At 61.5% G+C, this 21,290-nt stretch overlaps 1 protein-coding gene across 3 annotated transcripts in view; it reads left to right on the forward strand.

Moving 5' to 3' along the window:
- The first annotated feature begins 1,189 nt into the window (after positions 1 to 1,189).
- Positions 1,190 to 21,290, forward strand: part of Aatk (apoptosis associated tyrosine kinase) — a 37,711-nt gene continuing 17,610 nt past the window's right edge. For 2 of the 3 annotated variants that reach the window (XM_021639453.2, XM_060386276.1), the window contains exon 1: positions 1,190 to 1,425. In XM_021639453.2, the coding sequence (XP_021495128.1) occupies positions 1,344 to 1,425 (82 nt within the window). In that variant the 5' untranslated portion in view covers positions 1,190 to 1,343. Of the gene's footprint in view, positions 1,696 to 21,290 lie in introns of all 3 variants that reach the window. The other variant, XM_021639464.2, reaches the window with a different exon arrangement.

Genomic DNA, 21,290 nt, shown 5'->3' on the forward strand with positions numbered 1-21,290 from the left:
CAGGCCCCCAGAGCTGCAGGTGACAGCCCCTCTCGGTGCCTCCGGCAGCTGCATCGCAGCGCGGCAAGATGGCGCTGCGGCGGCGGAGGAGGGGCTCAGGGCCGAGCGCGGTGCCCGGCGCCACCGCCGGCTCCCGGCCCGGGCTGTGCTGTGCGGGTGGGGGCAGCGTTCGTCACGGCTGCCGCAGGCGGTCAGTGCAAAAACAGCTCCCCCCACACTGTCCCAAACCCGCCTGCGACCCTCCTTCCCAGCGCTCCTGGGTCCCCCACCTTTCTCCTTGCGCCCTCCCCTACCCAGCAGGACCCCAGCTCTGCACCTCCACGTCCACCGTGACCCTTGGCCTCTGTGACAACCGCCACGACCTCAGTGACCTCCTGAGCCGCCCAGTTTCAGTCGCTGCCCCAGTCAGGGCTCGGCCTCTGCCTCCGGCTCAGCCTCCTCCGACCTCCTCTATCACAGCAACCTGCCTGGGTGCCCCTGGCCTTCACTACCCTCATCCACCTGCTCCCTCCTCCAGAGCCCTCACCCACTTACCTGCCTTTGGAGCCCCACCGCCTCCATCTCAACCTGTCTGTCTCACAGCCCCAGCGGACTCCCCTCTCTGCGCCCTCCAGGCTCCATCCTGGTGGGTAACCAGGCCTGTACACCGGTGCCTCCGCGCACACCCCCAGCACACCAGGACCCTCTAGCTTGTGTCTGCACAACTCTCCCATCCCACAACCTGCCGGCCCTCCTCCTCTGTGCCGGTCCTTTCTCCCCGTCTCCCTGCCTCCAGCCTCCTCTCTCTCCGCAGCCTCACCCTCTGGGCGCTCCCCCCGTGCCCCTGCCTCCGCGCCCTCAGCCCTCGCCCTCCCACCCCCGTAGTGCGGCTACCGCGCCCCCTCCCCAGCTCTCGGTGTCCCGGGACCTCGGTGCTCCTCCCATGCCCCTGTCCCCGCCGCGTCCCCAGCCTTCCTCCATCCCTCATCCCGCGGCGTCCCCCCCCCCCCCGCCTCCGTGCCCCTCTCCCTCCACCATTGTCCCGCGAGCCGCGCGCCCCTCCCCGGCTTTGTCCGGGCTCCGTGGCCCCCGCGCGCCCTCCCCCTCCCGCTCGTCCCCCGCCTCGCGCGCGCTCCCGCGTGTTTTCGGACTGCACCAGCCGGAGCCCCGCGGCGCCGCGGCGGCGGGCGGAGGCGCCTCGACTGTCGCCGCCCCCACTGGTGCCCGCGCTGCGGCGGCGGCTGGGGGCGCTCGGAGCGGGGGCCGCGCGCTCCGCACCTGCGGGGGCCGCTGGGCGACGATGCCGGAGCGCCGGCCCAGGCCGCCCGCCGCCTTCCGAGCCTAGGCGCGGCGCCGGCCCGGGGATGCCCATCGCGCTGCTGGCCCTGGTCATGTCGTCGTCCTTCTTCAACCCCAGCTTTGCCTTCAGCTCCCACTTCGACCCGGGTGAGTCCGCGCGGCGCCCTCCGAGGCGGCCTTGCGGCTGCGGCTGCCCCCCACCTGTCTCCCCACCGCCGACATGATGCCGCTGGAGCCACGGTTTCCCATTTTGCCTGGAAATTAACCCCTCTCCACCCTGAGCCCCCGCAGAAGAACAGGGACCGGCGAGGACCCACCACAGGTCTGCGGAGGTGGGCAGGCCTTCAGGCTAGCCCCTGCACAGCCGGCTGGCTGGCGGCATCATTCCCTGTCTCTTTGGATGCCTCCCTGGCACAGGTAACTGGGACAGGAGGGCCTGTGCTGGCCCCAGGTGTCCCGGAGAGAGGTTGCCAGGACTCGGGCCCGGGGAGGTGAAGGGTGTTCTCCTGCAGGCAGGAGCCCAGGCCGGCCGCGGGAGCTTGCTGATCCGTGTTTTCCCAAACCCGGCGCTGTTTTCTGCAAATCCCTGTCCAGCCGGTGTGACCCGCTCCCGGGCAGCCTGAGGTGGGTGTGGGGGCCCATGAGGACCCCTCGCATGAGGCCGCCTGGGATCCCACTCTCGAGAGGTGATGCCGCCCAGCTGGCTTCCCGGGACCTGCGCTTGGGCCTCCTGCTCCATCTGGCAGGCTGGATGCGGGGATAACGTGTTTACCAGGACTGTTTGACTGACAAGGGTCGGCAGCTGTTTCTAACCCTGATTCTGACTGCTCGGCCTGGGTGGCAGGGAGGCGAACCTCGCTCAGGAGCCCGGAGTCCCACCCACCCGTCCCTGGAGCTTTGGCCTGGCCGCACAGCCCAAACAAAGCCGGGTTCACACGTGATGGCTCTCCTGGGTCTCCCTCCTGGAGCGGGGCCAGTGTGTGGTGATGCTCCGAGTCTCCTGGGCAGGGCAGGGTCTGAAGGCATTTGCTCCTGGGGAGGGGAGAAGGCAGGAGCTGTCTACCTGCCTGAGGGCTTGGAGGTCACCATTTCACCATCTAACCAAAGGAGGTGAGGCAGACCCTAAGCCCAGGCCAGGAGTGGAGGCGGCCTGGAGGAGCAGCCTCAGGCCTGGACCACCCTAGGGACAGTGAGGAGGGGGTGTGTGTACAGTAGGATGTCCCCATGGCAGGCCTTACCCAGCCCTTGGTCCTTCCAGCGGGAGGCCACAGCTATGGACAGGTGGGCCTGGAGCTCTTGGAGTAGGGATGGCCGAGCGCAGTGGGTGGAACCCTGCGCCCTCCCGCCTGCCTCTCTCCCAGGCCTGCCCTGGCGGCTCAGCGCCCCTTGCTCTTCCAGGGTACCCGGGACAGAAGCACCCTCCCCCACCGTGGGGAAGCAGCTGGCTGTAGCTCCTGCACTCTGTGCTGTGCAGCAGATCAGTGTAATTACAGTGCGCTGGTTTAAGGATCTGAGGGGGAGTGTAGGCCAGAGGAGGTCTCCGGAGAACTGTGTGCCTGCGGACACCGGACACCGTGCCCACTGCCCTGAGGGTCCACCCTTGGCTTGGACAGTGGCGAGGAGGGAGGGGACTCTCCTGAGGTTACACACCAGCCCCGAGGGTGCTGCAGGGGAACTGTGGGCTCCACTGTTCTCCCACCAACTCTATGCTCAAAGCCCATTCTCCTCCGGCAGAGGCCCTCCTCTGACAGTGTCACTCTCCTGTTTGTCTTGGCTCCTCTGAGCCTCTGCTTCCCCATCTGTAAAGTGGGGTGGTGATGCCTATGGCCAGGTCTGGGCTGCAGCAGGTACCTGGTGAGCTGTTTGTAGGGGTGAGGAGGTGTGGGCACAGCTGGTCTGCCTGTGGCCTGCACCCACGGAGGCCGAATGGCTTTTCTCCGTGCTCAGAGCAGGAAGAGATGGTCTGAGCTTGTCCGTGTTGGAGGTTCGCCGTGGTTGTACGGTGTGTTTGCTACCCGGGTCCCCCCTGGCAGTCCCCAGGACAAGCTCTTGCACCTGTGGCCAGGCCTCGAGGCAGTGTGGGCTTGGTGGATGAACTTGAGGGAGACAGGCTAGCATGCTGCACGCCTCTGCATTGCAACCACAGTGGACAGGACAGGGTGCCGGCTGAACGTGATCGTGGGTGTCCTGTGCTGGCCTTACAGTACGCAGGAGGCCCCTGGGGAGTCCGACTCTTTGCCATGTTCCCTGGCACCCAGGGTGTACATGGTCACGACCGATTTCTTGGCAGACTTGGCTCAGTGGCCTCTTCGCCGTGTGGCCTCGGGCCACTATTTCAGCTCCTCTGAGGTCGCTCTGCAGGTAGGCAGAACATGGAAGCCAAGAAATAAAAGTGATGGGTGTCTGCACGGAGGGCAAGAGCGGCTTGGAGGAGGCAGAGCCTACGACCCTGGCACTGATGCCGGGGGCTGAGCCTGTTTCTCACTCTCTCCCCAGTGTGCCAGGTGTAGGTAAGGCAGCTAGAATGGGCCGGGCCTGGTGCTGTCCCTGGTGCCAGTGGCAGTGGCATGGGGGACTCCAAGGAGCTGTCTGCAAGGGTTTCCCTTGCAGGAACCTGCACTCCCAGGATGCCTTGAGGCTGCACTGCATGCTGGGACTAGCACTGGCCCCCTATGCTATTTCCTGACGTCTGACCCTCTCTGGTCCTTAGTTTTCTTATCTGTAAGGTAGCTGCAAGGAGGTGTGGAGAAGTGAGCATGGTGAAGAGCCGGCAAGGCGGGGCTGGTCATGGTGGCTTCTGCCGGGTCTGGCCTGAGGCAGGTGGGTCATGGAGCTGGCAGCCATACTGGCAGCATGCAGGAGCTCTGGGGAGGCTCCGGAGTTCACCTTCGTCAGCCCGCACCCTTGCCCCTGCCCGCTCCCTCACCCCGCACTGGGCTCCTACGGTGGAACCTGCTACACCTTCCGGGATGGTTGGTCTCTCAGTGTCCACATGTGGCAGGGAACAGGGCTGGCACTCCTGGCGCTGTGGCGGCCATGGCTGAGTGGCATGTGGATGGGTGTGTTTGGGGCTTGTGCCAAAGGGGGCACTGGAGGCGGGCCAGAGAGTCCCCAGGAGCTCTTAGTCACTGAAATATGGCAAGTTGTGGCCGAGAGTGACAACCTGATTATCAGTGGCCCGGCTGGGGGCACCTACTCACCAGGCCTGCGCGGCTGCTGGACCTGGGACACAGGTCTCACCTCTGGCCTGTTACCCTGCCCTGGGCCCGGTGACAGGAGCCCTAAAGGCTGGATTTAAGGCCGACTTCAGCTCGGTGAATTGTTAAAGCCTGTAGGTTCGTGGGTAAGCAGGCCGAGAGGTGACTATGCAAAGACCCCGTGTGGCCTAGCTGGCAGAGGCTACATACAGGCTGCTCCTCTGGGAGCTAGCCCAGGGAAAGCACCAGAGGACCAGGGAAGCCACAGAAGCCTGGGGTAGGGGCAGGAGCGTGCACACACGTGTCCGGGCACCTCTCTGGGCTTTCACGTGGCTGTGAACACCCTTCTCCGGGGACACCTGCTCGCTGGGGGGCATCACCGTCTCCATGTCCACCCGAGCCTTAGGGTGGGGTCTTGTTTAGAAAGAGGCCCTACAAAGGTGATTGTAAAGGTGGGATCATGCTGAGGCAGAGTGAGCCTAAACCCGGTGGTGGATATCCTGCTAAGAGGACACAGACACGGGAGGACGTGGGGGCGGGGCGTGCAGGCGAGAGGAAGCAGGGAGTAGAGTGAAGGAGCCAGCAGCGGGGGACTGCCTAGACCCCAAGCTGGAAGAGCCAGCAAGGCCCCTCCCGGGCCTCACTAGCCCACTGGCTGATGTGTGCAGGGCCAGGAAGGAACCATTCCCACAGGAGCCACCAGTTTGGGGGTCTTCACCCAGGCACCCCCAGAACAAAGGTGCAGTGTCCCCTCAGGCCTGGGGATCAGGTAGGAGCTAGTAAATCTGCAGCTTGCTGAGTGTCAGGCCCTCCTCCTGGGACTGTGACCACCTGCCCCTCCCCCATGGCTCTTGGGACAGGGGCTAGGGTCACCTGGAGGGGAGCCTGGTGCACACTGACATCAGGGACCCTCTCTTAGTGTGGAAAGGACAACGGCCCTGCTATCTTGTTCCCAGGTAGGATGGAGCCATGTTCAGGGGGAGAGAGCCCTGTGCCACCCCCGGCCCTTGTGATAATCTGGGACTCTGATTTCGGGCCCCTGCAGGCTGGGCCCTGTCTGCCTGTCCCTGAGGAACCGCGGGCAGTGGGGCCATGGCTGTGGCCTTCCCCACCCCCAGCTCAGGAAGCCGGCTGAGGAAATGAGGGCAGCGGCCGAAGCCAGAGCCTGTTCCCAGGCTGACGCTGACGGTCTGGGTGGATGGTTGCCTGAGGACTGTCACAGGAGGCAGTCACGTGACTGCTGACTTCCCTAGGGCCAGGGCTAGGGTCAGGGGGCTGGATTGAGGGTGGGGTAGGGTTGGGAGTTTTCCAGAAGGCCACTGTGGGTGGAGCAGAGCCAGAGCCGGTCTGTGGGGATTCTGGGAGGACCCTGCCAGCCCAGGGTGGCCTGGGGACACAGTTCATCAACAAGGACCCTATCAGAACACATGGCAGTCCCTAGAGTGGGCAGGGCCTCTGTGGTAGGTGGCCGCACAGCCAGGGTCAGCTGTGACAGGTGAAACAGGCACCTCCCACAGTGGGGGTGGCCATACCTTCCCTGTCGCTGGACCACCACGCCCAGGTTTGCATGAGTCACCACCTTCGTGCCCAGGGACAGAGTCCAGCACCGCTTACACACCAGGGTTCCTGGGATGGTCCCTCCTGTCACTGACTTACAGACTTGGGCACGTGGACTCAGGTAGCCCTGAGCAGCTGGCCTTGAGCTTCCTGTAGGGACCACCTGCCTGTCTTGGGGGCCTGATGGGATGGGGAGCCGGGGTCCCAGGCCAGGCTCTGAAGGAGGCCACCCTGGCTCTGAGATGAGCTTTGAGGCCCGTGGAGCAGCCGTGGTCACTGTGCCACCCTTTGGAAGGCTGACATGGGGCCCTTTGCTCACAGGGCTTCTCCACTTCCTGTGGGGCTTTCAAGGGAGCGTAGGGACGGCGTGTGCCAGTCAGGTACCCTAACTTCCAACGCCGCCGCCAGCTGGGCCTGTGGCGCCGGCCTTACTCTGAGAGCCTTAGGGTACAGGGTAAGAGGGGTGCAGTATTTCTGGCCAGCAGATGGAGTTTTTGTTTTCTGGAGGCAGAGAGCTGCTTGTGGGGTGCCGGTGTGGGATTTCCTTGAGTCCCCCAACTACTTTAAACACTTGCTTCGGCGCTCATGAGGCTCTGCCATTTCACTCCAGGGAAGACGCCCATGTGACTACACCCCACGCCTGGCAGCCCCTGGCCCTGTCCCAAAGAGCCACCTTATGCTGCCCCAGGCCTCCGCAGGCCACGTGTGTCACCCACACCCCAGGAACAGAACGTGGAGGCATCCGCTCTGGGGCTGAGCACTGTCCAACTTTTGAAGTCCTGTTGGCACCCGTCTCTTCCTCCCTCCTCTTCCTCCCTCCCTCCCTTTTACTAGCAGGCTCTACCTACAACTGCCAGCCCCTCCCTTCCCTTCTCCAGACTTAATTTGCATACTCTCCCTTCATCCCTGAGAGCAGAAATTCATGGCTTTTGGTGTTTTTGGCGTTGTGATGCCTTTGCTATAGTCTGTTTTGGTACATTTTGTCTCGTTAATAATCACCTCACTCCAAGAAGCCAAGAGTCCTGTTTCCTCTCACACCCTGCCTTCCCTGTCTCCAGCCCATGTAATCGTAGTCCTGTGACGTCATAGTCCCATGACATCACCGTTGTGCAGCTTCCCCTGACCCCACCCAGGGTGTTGTCCCAGGAGCGCAGTGGCCTTCTTGCCCATCCCTGGCCTCTGTGAGCTGCCTGGCTACCTGAGCCCCTATTCGGGTTCCACAAAACCCTTTTCTTGGTTGCTTTGGGGACCCATCTGTAGCTTTGGTCTGTGCTCTCCGGTCCGCACGGTGACAGCTGTCGGCCTGTCCGCTAGCTTGCATTCTTGTTCTGTCTGGGATGGAGGTGCAGTGTAAGGCAGGGTGGACAGCTCTGCCCATCCTGAAGGCCGCAGCGGGAGCTTTTGCTCTAGGCACCGGCACATCACCCTCTTTTCTCCAGTGAGCCCTGCTGACCACTAAGCTAACTGCTTCCGGGGCATCACTGGGTACAGGCCATTGTTTATCCTGCAGCTGCCTGGAATCCTTTTGGCATTCAGTAGTCACTGCCGAGAGGCGCTTCCTGGCTCGTGAGGGTGGATGACAGGAAGGAATGACCGCCACTGCCCCCAGGCCTGCCCTGCCCACGCAGGCCGACTCCTGCCCAGCCCATAGGCACAGAGCCGCCCCATTCTCTACCCAGAGCTTCCGGTTACTGAGGGTGGCACCATGGCAGCTGCTCGGGAGCGGAACTGCCGTGTCCATCTCTGCTTTATTTTCCCGTACACATCCTGTCTAAACACAACCAAAGTCAGTGTGTTGGGCGTGCTTTGTCGGTCCAGCTGGAGATCTGTGGTTTGCTGCTCGGCCATCCGCCGCTCAGCTCTGTCTCACGTGTGAGAGTTGGGGGTTCCAAGCTGATCAGAAAATCAGACCAAGGGATGTGTGTCAGGAGGTGACGCAGGTCCTTGTGGAAGGGACAGTGTGTGCGCAGCAGGGGGCAGCTTGGGGATGGAGCTTGTGACAAGCTGTGACCTTGTCCCTCCCATCAAGCCACCTGAGCTGTCTGTCCCTTGGGGCTTTCTCAAATGGGAGGCAGGGATCGCTGAATAACCGCTGCGCTTGGACCAGCCTGGGAGGGCTGAGAAGCTGGAGAAAAGGGGGAGGGGGCGGGGCCTGGAGGCCAGACTTGGCTCCAGCTTTGAAATGTGTCAGGAGTGATATCACCTTGAGCTTGAGCGTGAGCTGTGGAACTTCCTCTGTCTCCAGGCCTCTTGGTGGATGTGAGTCCAAGGTGACCTCTGGAGGGTCCTGCGGCAGGAGGATGCTAGGAGGCCCTGCGGGGGGAGGGGGTCCCCGCAACTCGCAGTCGGGGTGATGCTGACCCTGGTGTGTGCCTCCTGGGACCTGAGGGTGAGGATCCATGTGTGAGCGCTCACAGGTGATCCCCGTGGGGCCTGGTGGGGTGCAGTGTGCAAGTTCACACGAGCACGCGTGCACAGGTGGAGCACAGGTGAGCGTCCGTGTGTGCGCCAGTGAGTGTAAATGGGTGTACATGTATGTATGTGGGGGAGATGGGCACGTGTGTAGCTGCTGGGCACGAGTGTTTCTCTAGAAGTGCACACATCTGTATGCATCTGAGTGAGTGTGAGAGTGTGACCCTCGCCAACCCCTCGACCTTCTCCTGGGACCTTCCCAGAACCCCTCCACCCTCTCTGCCCCTAACCGCTCTCCTAGGCTTCTGGGTACACATGATCACTTTATTTCCATGTTCACACGAGGACAGAAAGGGTGCCAGCCCTAATCTCACCAGCGATCCGCCCCTCCTGGAGCCCATCCAGGGTCTGGAAGCAACGAGCCAGGGCGGGCGTTCATGTAGACTTTTTCTTGCACCCACCTGCCAAGCAGCTGGCCCTCTAGCCCTGGCAGGCTGGGCTGCTTCCTTCAGCCCCTCGGCACCAGGCAGGCAGTGGGAGGCAAGCTTGGAGACCCTGGTGGGCAGCAGGCCCGTGGGCAGGTGGGCTCTGAGGACACCTTGAACCTCTTTGCACCTCAGGCGGAGTGGCTGCAGAGACTTTGTTGCCTCGGCAGTGTTCCGCCCTCTGGGGAGGAGAGCCGTCTGTAGCTCGGGCTCCCCACCCAGGTCCTTGCGCGATGCCTAGCACTCCACGGGGCAGCCTGAACCTGCCATGCACGCTGGGGCTGGGGAGGTGCTGCGTGGCAGTGCTAAGTCTTTAGCGTTTGAGGACATGGTCCTCCCTCACAGTGCCTTCAAGTGCCATCTTACCTTCTGGGGACTGTTACACCCTGCTACACCTGCCTCGGTTTCCCCTCTACTGGTGATCAGGGCAGAAGGAGCACCTAAGAAGGGCCCGTGAGGCCGTGAAAACTCTCTGTGCACCTCTTCTCTGGGCCTGAGGTTGCACGTCTGCTGGGCAGGACTCAAACCCTGGGAGGTCAAGAGGTCTGGCCGCCAGGAACCAAACAGCTAGCTCTGTAAAAGGGGCCTAGGTGCAGGCTGCTGAGCTGGCTTCCGTGTCCCCACCTGAGGAACGAGATGGCCCACCTGGGACAAGACTTGCCTCCCGCTCCCGTCTCTGCCTAGGACCCCCTGGACTCCATTATACTCCAGCAAGAGCCAGGATGGGGCTTCTGGTACAGGCTCTGGGCACTGGCCCTGATCCTGGGCACCTGGATGCCTGGCACGGGCCTCCAGGCTCAGTGTGTGCCTGTTTCGGCTGAGTGGCTTCCTTCCAGTTTGGGTTTCCTTTGTATCACAGTGTCAGGGGTCCTCAGCAGCCCAGAGCCCCCGAGTCTCACCTCCAGGATGGAGCCTGGCTGCCTTGGCAGTGTCCTTGGCACTGGCACAGCCCCTAGGACCCCGGGTCAAGGCTGACTTCCACAGCTCCAGGGAGGGAGCCCCCAGAAGCCCATCTGTCCAAGTGTGATCTTTGTTCCGAGGCTGTTTGGGTGGCATCTGTGAGCAGAGGGTGAAGAGCGAAGCTTGGGGTGGCAGCAGGCAGGTCTGGGAAGGAGCACGGACCCAGCGGGGACACTGGGGTAGGGAAGAGTTATCCATAGGAGCTCCAGCCTAGGTGGACACCTGAGTGCTGAACCTCCGTGTGCGGAGAGCACCCACAGCAGTGAGGACAAGGGTACCCACAGCTGAGGACGAGGAGGCGAGTTGCTGCCTGAGCAAGCAGGTCCTTGCGGGCAGCAGGCCACAGCTTCTGACGGTTCTAGAACATTCTCACCATCCTAGAAGAGCCCTGGTGGCCCTGGCCCTGCTTGCTGCCCACCCACGGTAGCTTTGTAGGCTCGCTGGCCCTCACGCTGTGAGATTTCGACTGGTGCCAAAAGGCATTTGTCCTGCCACCTCCTCGGGGGTGTGGCTGTCCCCCTGGGGGTGTGGCTGTCCTGGGGGTGTGAATGTCCTCCTCAGGGATGTGGCTGTCCTCACAGGGCAGGCGGCTCTCGCCGGCTTTCAGAGGCATGAACTGCCAGCAGACAGCATCCTGCATCCTCCGCAGGACTGGGGAAACTGAGGCCTGGGACACCTGGGAATGACGCCTCACCCATTCCCTTATCTTCCTTTCCTTGCTGGTGGCTCCTGTGAGTTTTCGTGGGTGCTTGAATACACGTGTGCGTGAGTGTCTGAGAATTCGTGTGTTTCTCAGTGTGTAAGAGTGAGTGAGTGGGCGTGGCTGTGCACGTGACTGTGCAAGCGTGCCCTGATTTGTGTGCACAGGCTAGTGCGTGCACAAGTGCATGCAGACATGAGTGTGCGCGTTTAAGGGTGGCTGCGTGGGGCGTGAGCACATTTATGTGAGCCTTATATGGGCATGGATGGAAGTGGGTATCCGAGTGTGCACAGGTGTGCCCACGCGTGAGCTAGTGAGTGTGAAAGACTGTGCTGCACGAGTGTTCTCAGTGTGTGCTGGCGTGTATGTGGACTCACAAGTGTGTACACACATGGCATATATGAGTAGCGTGTGTGTGTGTGTGTGTGTGTGTGTGTGTGTGTGTGTGGGCATGTGTGTGTGTGTGTGTGTGTGTGTGTGGGCATGTGTGTGTGTGTGTGTGTGTGTGTGTGTGTGTGCATGTGTGTGTGTGTGTGTGTGTGTGGGCATGTGTGTGTGTGTGTGTGTGTGGGCATGTGTGTGCTTGCTCACAACCTGGCCTGCAGAGGTACCTCCCCGGCCCGGCGGCCTGGAGGCCACTTGTCTGGCAGAGCCCTAGGGTAGGCCTGGGCAGGGAGGAGGAGCCCAAGGAGCACGGAGCTGAGCTCGAGGAGGAGCACGGGGGCCAGCCTGGCTGGGCAGAGGGATGGTCAGCTGGGGCCCCTGCGGGGTGCAGTGTATTTGGGTGCAGTGTGGGGGTGGAGGGCAGAGCAGCGGGGTGCAGTGTGGGGGTGGAGGGCAGAGCAGCGGGGTGCAGTGTATTGGGGTGCAGTGTGGGGTGGAGGGCAGAGCAGCGGGGTGCAGTGTGGGAGGGCAGAGCAGCGGGTGCAGTGGGGGGTGGAGGGCAGAGCAGCCGGATGCAGTGGGGGGGGCAGAGCAGCGGGGTGCAGTGGGGGGGGCAGAGCAGCGGGTACACTGGGGGGTGGAGGGCAGAGCAGCGGGGTGCAGTGGGGGGAGGGCAGAGCAGCGGGTGCAGTGTGGGGGAGGGCAGAGCAGCGGGGTGCAGTGTGGGGAGGGCAGAGCAGCGGGTACACTGGGGGGTGGAGGGCAGAGCAGCGGGTGCAGTGTGTGGGGGAGGGCAGAGCAGCGGGGTGCAGTGGGGGGGGCAGAGCAGCGGGGTGCAGTGGGGGAGGGCAGAGCAGCGGGTACACTGGGGGGTGGAGGGCAGAGCAGCGGGTGCAGTGTGGGGGGGAGGGCAGAGCAGCGGGTGCAGTGTGGGGTGGAGGGCAGAGCAGCGGGTGCAGTGGGGGGGAGGGCAGAGCAGCGGGTGCAGTGTGGGGGGGAGGGCAGAGCAGCGGGGTGCAGTGGGGGGGAGGGCAGAGCAGTGGGTGCAGTGGGGGGGGAGGGCAGAGCAGCGGGGTGCAGTGTGGGGTGGAGGGCAGAGCAGCGGGTGCAGTGGGGGGGAGGGCAGAGCAGCGGGTGCAGTGTGGGGAGGGCAGAGCAGCGGGGTGCAGTGTGGGGGGGAGGGCAGAGCAGCGGGTGCAGTGGGGGGGAGGGCAGAGCAGCGGGTGCAGTGGGGGGGAGGGCAGAGCAGCGGGTGCAGTGGGGGGGAGGGCAGAGCAGCGGGTGCAGTGGGGGGGAGGGCAGAGCAGCGGGTGCAGTGGGGGGGAGGGCAGAGCAGCGGGTGCAGTGGGGGGGGCAGAGCAGCGGGGTGCAGTGGGGGGTGGAGGGCAGAGCAGCAGGTGCAGTGTGGGGGGTGGAGGGCAGAGCAGCGGGTGCAGTGGGGGGTGGGGGGCAGAGCAGCAGGTGCAGTGTGGGGGAGGGCAGAGCAGCGGGGTGCAGTGGGGGGTGGGGGGCAGAGCAGCAGGTGCAGTGTGGGGGGTGGAGGGCAGAGCAGCGGGGTGCAGTGGGGGGTGGAGGGCAGAGCAGCGGGGTGCAGTGGGGGGGGGCAGAGCAGCAGGTGCAGTGTGGGGGGAGGGCAGAGCAGCGGGTGCAGTGTGGGGGGAGGGCAGAGCAGCGGGTGCAGTGTGGGGGGCAGAGCAGCGGGGTGCAGTGGGGGGTGGAGGGCAGAGCAGCGGGGTGCAGTGGGGGGTGGAGGGCAGAGCAGCGGGTGCAGTGGGGGGAGGGCAGAGCAGCGGGGTGCAGTGGGGGGAGGGCAGCGTGGCGGGGTGCAGTGTGGGGGAGGGCAGAGCGGGGTGCAGTGTGGGGGAGGGCAGAGCGGGGTGCAGTGTGGGGGAGGGCAGAGCGGCGGGGTGCAGTGTGGGGGAGGGCAGAGCGGGGTGCAGTGTATTGGGGTGCAGTGTGTGGGGGAGGGCAGAGCAGCGAGGTGCAGTGTGGGGGGAGGGCAGAGCAGCGGGGTGCAGTGTGGCAGGGGGGAGGGAGGGCAGAGCAGCGGGGTGCAGTGGGGGGTGGAGGGCAGAGCAGCAGGTGCAGTGGGGGGTGGAGGGCAGAGCAGCGGGGTGCAGTGGGGGGTGGAGGGCAGAGCAGCGGGGTGCAGTGGGGGGTGGGGGGCAGAGCAGCGGGGTGCAGTGGGGGGTGGAGGGCAGAGCAGCGGGGTGCAGTGGGGGGTGGAGGGCAGAGCAGCGGGGTGCAGTGTGGGGGGAGGGCAGAGCAGCGGGGTGCAGTGTGGGGGGAGGGCAGAGCAGCGGGGTGCAGTGGGGGGAGGGCAGCGTGGCGGGGTGCAGTGGGGGGAGGGCAGAGCGGGGTGCAGTGTATTGGGGTGCAGTGTGTGGGGGGAGGGCAGAGCAGCGGGGTGCAGTGTGGGGGGAGGGCAGAGCAGCGGGGTGCAGTGTGGCAGGGGGGAGGGAGGGCAGAGCGGCTCTGAGAGCTAAGGCAGGGGTTTGAGTGTTGCTGGGCTTGGTTGGGGTTAGGTCAAGGTGACGGAAATGAGCCACACACCTGCTGGTTCACAGTGCAGTGTGCGGGCGCGCAACGCGAGGAGTGAGGCCGTGTGAGTGAGTGTCCTCTGCAGGCGGCCTGGGTTGCTCCCTCTGCTCTCCTTTCTCAGCATGCTTGCTTCGCTTCGTGTCCTGCCCGCCGGCCTTCCCTTTGCTGAGGTGCAGGTGATCCAGAGCTCAGAGTGCCTCCTGTCTCTGCCTTTCCTCTTCCGGGATTACAGGCATCTTTTTTTATTTAAAAAAAAAAAAAAAAATCAAGCCTACTTAAAAAACCCAATCAGATCCAATTTTTGATTCTGTGATTTGTTTGTTAGTTTGTTTCTGAGACAGGGTTTCTCTGTGTAGCCCAAGCTGTCCTGGACTCACTTTGTAGACCAGGCTGGCCTTGAACTCACAGAGATTCCCCTACCTCTGCCTCCCGAGTGCTGGGATTAAGGCGTGCGCCCCCACACCCGCTTGCTTCTGTGATTTTTAGTTATTTAACATTTACCATTCTTGTTGAGGAAGGCGCTGAGGTGGGTTCGGTGGTACAGTGCTTGGTGAGCACGCGTGAGCCCTGGGTCATGCTCAGGGCTGCCCAACACCCTGTGTTCTGCCTCCAATATTCCGCTTTCTGTGACTGACTCCTGTGCCCGCAGCCATTGTGGCACCAAGCTCGGAAGTCTCTGCTTTAGGCCTGATTGTGGCTGTTCCCTGTTTGATCCTCTTGACCTGCAGCCTGTGTCCTGTGACAAGGCGAGCTCCCGTCTTACACCCTTTCCTTCCATTTTAAAGAGTGTGGACTCGTGTGACCCGCTGCCTCTGCAGTCCCGGGGCCCCAAGATGTGGGGTGTTCTGACCTCAGTCCTCCTGTCCTCTACAGGCCACAGCAGCTCTCCGAGGAGAGCATGCAGGCCTCACCCACGAGCCCTGAGGGTGACCGTGTGGACACCCTCTTTCCGGGTGCTGGCTGTGGGACCCCTCAGCTCCAGCTCCCATGAGCTGCCTTGCTTATCCACGCTGGCTTTGGGGCACTTAAAGGAATGCCCTCGGGAGTGACCCAGGCTGAGCTCATGTCGGGGCGCTCGTTACAGAGGCTGCACAGGCAAAGAGGGGAAGCCCTGCACCTTAGATGAGGGTCCTCATGTTACCTGAGGGTGGTCCATGCTCCTGAAGGGGACTCGGAGGTCGCTGGAGGAGAGCTTGAGTCACTGGAGGGGAACCTTGTGTCACTGGAGGGGAGTCTGGTACTGGAGAGCCTTGCCTCACTGGAAGGGAGATTCTGTTACCAGAGAACAGCCTGACATATAGGAAGACAATGTGGCTCACTGAGGGGTGCCTTGTATCAGCCTCACGTCACTGGAGGGGTGGAGCCGGCATTTGCTACTTTGTGGGTTCTATTCTTTTCCATCCTTCTCCACCCTTTTCACCCCCAAACACCAGATAGGAGAGAGAAAAAGGGTAGAGGGGAAAGGGAGTGTTATTATTGTTATAAACTTCCTGTTGATTAGCGTGTCGAGTTCCTTGGGGCAAGTTTGATATCTAACTACTTCTTCCTCCTCCTCCTCCTCCTCCTCCTCCTCCTCCTCCTCCTCCTCCTCCTCCTCCTCCTGTTTCTTCTTTGCACACAGCTACTTAACAAACTGCAACCAACAGCATCCAACTGCCAAGCAGCAACCCTGCCTATTGGGTCCCTAGTAATAAAACTTCCCAGAATTCCAAATGTCACTCACTCCCAGAAACTACCTGCAGCTGGCAAAACCACACCTCTGCTAGCGCACGAGGCAAATCATAGGCAGCAGCTGCACAGCAGCCCCACGTCACCTGAGTCTAAAATGGAAACATTCCTCCAATATTGCTGGTTTTTAAGGAAACCAAAATTCCAAGATTCTCCCTGCAGCAGGGAGCTTTGCATTGCTGGAGGAGGGGTCTGTGTTACTGGAGGGAAGCCCTGCGTCACTACAGATGAAAGTCCCTGTCGCTGCAGAAGGCAGACTCTGTTACTGGAGAGGAATCTTAAGACACGGGAAGTGGCACTTCGCCTCCTTTAGGTCAGGCTCTTGTGTCACTGGAGGGACTGCGCCCTGTCACTGGGTAGGTAACAGATGCTGCTTCCGCCGGACTCCAGAGCTCTGAGCTGTCCTTCCTTCTCCCGTGGTCCCCTATACCTGTGCTCTCACGAGGGTGGCATGAGGCAGGGCAGGCGCACGTTGACTTCCCAGACTGGCTGCTGCTCACAAGCTGCTGTAACGTGGGAGAGAGAGACTCAGACTGTGCCCAGGCTTCAGATCTCACACCGTACCTGAAGCACAAGGGCATGGCCGGTGAGCCTGACGGTCACGACTCCAGTCAAGACTTGCCTTTCCCCAGAGGCTACCTCACCAGCCTCCTTATCCTCTGTCCGGCTGACACAGTCTGATGTGCAGGTGGCCTTCAGTAGGCCTCGGCCAAGGAGTGGGCGCGGACCCTCCACAGAAAGTTTTCTGATGCAAGGGGCAGCTGTGGTGGCCCTGGTCCTGGGAAGAAATCGGGCAGAGCTGGAGCAGGCGAGGCACCCCGAAGGGTTCCAGAGTATATGCGGTACTTGTGGGCTGGTGGCCGAGTCCTTCGGTGTGTCCTCTGTCCTCTGTGTTCTGTAAATATCTGTGGGGCTGCCTATGCAAACGGGGTGAAGGGGGCCATGGCAGGCAGTGCAGGAGGGATATCCTGTGGAGGGGTATCCAGGTCCCCCATTCTCAGCAGCTGGTCCACACACATCTGGCTAATCCTTCATGGGGTGCCAAGGAGACACGGGTCACAGAAGGCCCTGGAGAGGTCACTCCACGCACAGCCCCTTGTTGTTCTTGGGGCTCGGGGTTCAGGCCCCCCCGGCTGCCTGGGGTTGCGCTGAAGAGGAGTTGGGGAGAGGTGAGCTCTGCAGAGCTGGCCCGGGGAACCAGCATAAGCCTGGTAAGGCGAAGGGCCTTCAGCCTGGAGCCTGGGGTGTGGACCAGGCCAGATGACCTGTTTCTATTATTTGCCCAGAGCAGTGCAGTGGCAGATCTGGTGGTACATGGGCCCTCACTTCAGGACAGGGAGGCTGAGCTCCCTGCCTCGGGGTGGGCCCCAGCGCCGACCTCGGTCGCTCCTGCCCCCTCCAGCCTGGCAGGGCTTCTGGCTGGTGGCCCCAGGAAGGATCACATTTGCTGGACTTGGCTCTACTGGTAGAGGGCAGGTGGGCACCCATCGCCCCTCTGACCAGGAAACTCTCTATCACTATGATAGGTGTGGAGACCCCACAGCCAAACAAAAGTGTCTTAGGGGGACACTTTTTTTGTACACTTTTGTACACATTTCTTCAGGGGGACCCTGGAATGGATAGAGGGAGAAAGCCACAGTGACCAAGGGCCCTGAGACACAGGAGGGCAAGGTTTTGTCCAGGTAAAGTGTGCCCTAAAACCCCTTTCATGGAGCCGTGAATGGTGGTACCCCTGGGCTGGCTGAGCAACCCCTGACCTGTGGTCCCCAGAGGGGGCCTGTCAGAGAAGGGAGCCGCTCCTGCTCTGCGCGGTGTCTGGCTTTCCCTACTGTTCTGAAGGCAGTGTCTGGGGACAGGTGTCCAGGTCCAGACTGTCAGGTGACAGAGCCCCGGAATGGGACGCCTGGAGGCATCAGGCGTGACGAACAGTGTGTTCACACAGGCGGTCTGGTACCATGTGTCAGGATGCCGGAGCAGGCTGCACCCCGTGCTCATCCTCCACCTTTGCCCTCTGCCACCTCTCTGGTCTGCCCATGCATTAGATGCTGGGGTCGTACCCAGCCTGAGGTGGCTGGCTGGTTCCTCCACACCCCTCCTCGTGACCCCACTCAATCATTACTGTAAAACGCACAGGCATCGCCACCTGGTGGCAAGAGAGGGTTGGTCATCTGATGTGACCTAAATTGGGAATGTGCAGGGAAGAGCCCCGGTGGCCTCTTGGCCCCCAGATATTCTGGACTTTGGGCTGGTCAAAAAGTGTAGATGTGGGTTGGACAGGTTGGGGCAGACACATTGGGTAGAGCTACACAGAGGTACCTGGAAAGACAGGACCAAATCAAAGCCATGCTCACTGTTGGGGGCTCCAAGGGTGCTGTGGGAACCCCCCCCCCCGGCCCTTCGCACTGGGCCTTGGCCCTGCCCCCTTCCTCTTCCACCTCAGCTGGTCCCGCTTTCCCCACAGCAGGGCAGTGCTGAGCCCCTGAGCGCAGGATGAGTGTGAGGGCTTGAGGGGCGAGTCTGGCCCGGCTAATATGCATGTGACCCGAAAGGCCAGCTGTTCCGCCCAGAACCTTCCAGGCAGCAGCAGAGAGTGTCTGCCCAGCATTCAAAAAGAAGGGGGCGGTGGGAGAGGCCCGTATCACCCTCACATCAGCACTGGCTGCCGGCCAGCCCTACCCATCACGCTATGGCATTGCCTGGAGCCACAGTCCAATCGGGCCCCTGTGGATCTGCCCTGCTGGCAAGGCCCGCCCGCCTGTTTACCGGTACCTTCCCCTCCCCCAAGTGGCCTGTCCTGTGTCACCGCAGGCAAAGGGGGTCTCAGGCAAGTGCTACCTCTGGCTGCCTCAGTGGCTTTCTCCCCTGAGATGGAAACCACTAGAAGGGCTACTGTGTTTGATGTCACTGGCTCTCCTGACAGCTAGGGTCAGAAGGTTTAGGTCATGTCCACAGGTTGACACCCCTGGAGGCTGTGGGAAGATCTGAAAAGCGTCTTTGGCCAGGAGTGGTGACACAGCGGCCGGCCCGCGGGAGGTGCAGGTGGGCAGCTGTGGGTCACTCTGCAGGCGCACTCCTGCCACACCTGGGAACCGGAGACGCAAAGCGAGTCCTTCCCTCATGCGGTTCCCTGAAGGAGCTGGGAGGGCGACACAAATACCCAAAGAGAGCTGAGCGGTGGTGCACACCTTTGATCTCAGCACTTGGGAGGCAGAGGAAAGCAGGTCTCTGTGAGTTCAAGGCCAGCCTGGTCTACAAAGAGAGTCCAGGACAGCCGAGGGTACACAGAGAAGCCCTGTCTCAGAAAAACAAACAAAACCAAACAAGAAGAAGGAAGAGCAGGCGAGGAGTGAACTCATGTCCTGAGGGCTGATACAAGCAGAGTGTAGGGGACTGCCCAGCTTCCACTCTATAGGCCGCCTCAGCAGAGTGAGAGAGACACAAACATGGCTGCTCTGCGGCTCTGAGTGCTGGTGTGTTGGGTGTAAGTACATAGACTGGTGGACAGAAATCTCGACCCAAGTGTTTTGGGACACCCACCCCCATAGTAAGCTCCCACCCCTGTGTGGATGTGGCTTTGTGAGGCCAGGTTCCTCCCACCTGCTTGCACACTGGAACCCTCCCCCGCCAGCCAAGTCCTGGGATGGAGCAGGGGTGGGGTTGCCTGTGCCGTGGGCCTCTCCCAGCAATGACTCCGTGGGCTTGTGCAGGAGGCCCTGGCGACCTCAGCAGGGCCAAGGCCTCACTGTGGCCGGTGTCTTAGCACTCCCTGAGACGGTGGGGAAATAGCAAAGCCGCGCACGGTTTTTGTTTTCTGCAATGTGAAGTTTCGGGACGGGTGATGGGCTTGATCCTAGGGTGAGCAGGCCCGTCCTGTCGGTGTGCCCTGGGCATGGTCTCCTGTCTGTGCTCCGAGAGCCCTGTGGACAGAGGCGGGCCTCCTGCCGTGCGGGCTGCCCGCTGTGGAAGCTCATGCTTTGTAAGCCAGCCTGACACTGATGCTTCCAACCGAAACTCGGCCCCGCTGCCTTCAGCGTCTGGAGCCTCCACTGGCAGAGTCAGCTGGCTCCTGGGGCTCCGTGTGTTCCCTTGTCTAAGCCACAACAGCTGCTTCTCGCCTCTACCTTCCCTGCAGGTCCTCAGCCCCAGGCCTGGGCCCATGGCTTTCCGGCTCCCATCTTCACCACGTCTGTGGCTTCTGGAAAGCCCTTGTGAGATCCTGGGCCTGGCTCTCTCAGTGCTGGTGTCCGGGGACAGTACGGAGGCCAGCCCAGCCCCGAATCACACCCAAGGTGGTGCACTGTCTCTCTCATCTGCCTGGCTTTTCCTTTTTTTTTTTTTTCTTTCATTTGTTTGGTTGGTTGGTTTTCTTTTTATTTTATTGACACAGCATTTCTCTGTGTAGCCCTGGCTGTCCTGGAATTCACTCTGTAGACCAGGCTGGCTGTGAACTCAGAGATCCGCCTGCCTCTGCCTCCTGAAGTGCTGGGATTGAAGGACTGTGCCGCCGCCATGGGCTGGCTGCTTTTCCTTTTCTTACTCAATCAGTTCGCACGATCTGTGTGGTTCCTAGGAACTGGTGGTGCTCGGATGTGACTGTTTCTTAGTGGCTGCTTTCCCCAAACAGGGATTCAGCTCTGAACGAGGTTGTCACAGAATGGGTGTCTGATGGCCTCTGTGCCCTCTGATGAGGGGTAGTGAGACTCCTTCCCGCTGGAGGTCACAGGAACAGAGCTGAGGAAGGAGCGGAGGCCTGGCCCAGGTGCCTGCCGTGCTGACTGGGGCATTCTGGGAGTGCTGGGGATGGTTAGCTGCTTCAGTGTTAGCTGCGTCTCTTTTTCCGAGACAGGTGTAGCCTGGCTGTCCTGGAATTCACTCTGTAGACCAGGCTGGCTTCGGACTCAGAGATCCGTCTGCCTCTGCCCCCAAGTGCTGGGGTCAAGGGGCGAGCCGCCACTGCCCGGCGAATTCTTTCTTTGCACTGAGGTGTTGGGATTTTTGTTGTTGTTTGGTTTACATGTATGAGTGTTTTGCCCACGTGTGTGTCTGTGCACCACTCCTGTAGCTGGTACTCGCAGAGGTCAGCAGAAGGCATCAGGTTCCTTGGAACCAGAATTCCAGATGGCTGTGAGCTGCCATGTGGGTAGTGGAATCGAACCCAAGAAGAGCAGCCGGTGTCTACCCACAGAGACGGCTCTCTAGCCCCAGCTCCAAACTGTGGCTTAGGGGTAACGACTGGTAGAGACAGAAGCAGGGGAGACATGGGGACTGTGAGCTCGTGTTTGTGGAGCATGTCTACACGTGTTCGCATGCCTGGGCGGTCCTGCGTGTGCTGCCTCACCAGGCTGGCCTCTGTATTTGGGGCAACCCTTTTTGACCTTCAGAAACCGGGGCACACATGTAGACGTGAGAGGTCAGGGCAACCCTGGCTGTGTGGCCTGGCCAGGTCATTGGCTGTCTCCTCATCGTGCCCATCAAGGACTTGGGCACTGAGTGACGGGCAGGCTGCTGGGTCTCCACACCCACCATAGCCAGCAGAGTGACAGTCGCCGCAGACAGGGTATAGTTCGGTTCAGGACGATTAAGTGTCTGGTGTTGGCTCAAACTTCTAGGGTCTGACCCAAGCGGGCTATTTCAGGCATATTTAAGCACAGCACAATTTGGTGAAAAATTTCCTGGTGATCATTAACTTATGTCGTGTGCATGATATAGCTAAAGACACGACTTCGTTGAAACTCTTGGTACAGTACACAAAGAACCTCATGATAAGGGTCTGGGGAGGATCCGTGTGGTCTCAGCCGCACCAACACCACAAAATACCCAGGCTGTTAACCACATCTGTTCCCAGTCTTCTGGGCGGGTAACCGGCATGCAGCCATTTCTGTGAAGGAACAGCCTGTGTGTCTAACATTCCTCGTGCTCCTAGTGTGTATCTGTACACCCGTGGCTCCCCCATCCCCCTCCCTTTTACTTCTTAAAGCTAGGCAAGGTGTGGAGGTGCGCTACTGAAGTCCTGCACTTGGGAGGCAGAGGCAGTGGATCTCTGTGAGT

Source organism: Meriones unguiculatus, chromosome 7 (assembly GCF_030254825.1).
Source record: "Meriones unguiculatus strain TT.TT164.6M chromosome 7, Bangor_MerUng_6.1, whole genome shotgun sequence".
NCBI classification, from domain to species: Eukaryota; Metazoa; Chordata; class Mammalia; order Rodentia; family Muridae; genus Meriones; species Meriones unguiculatus.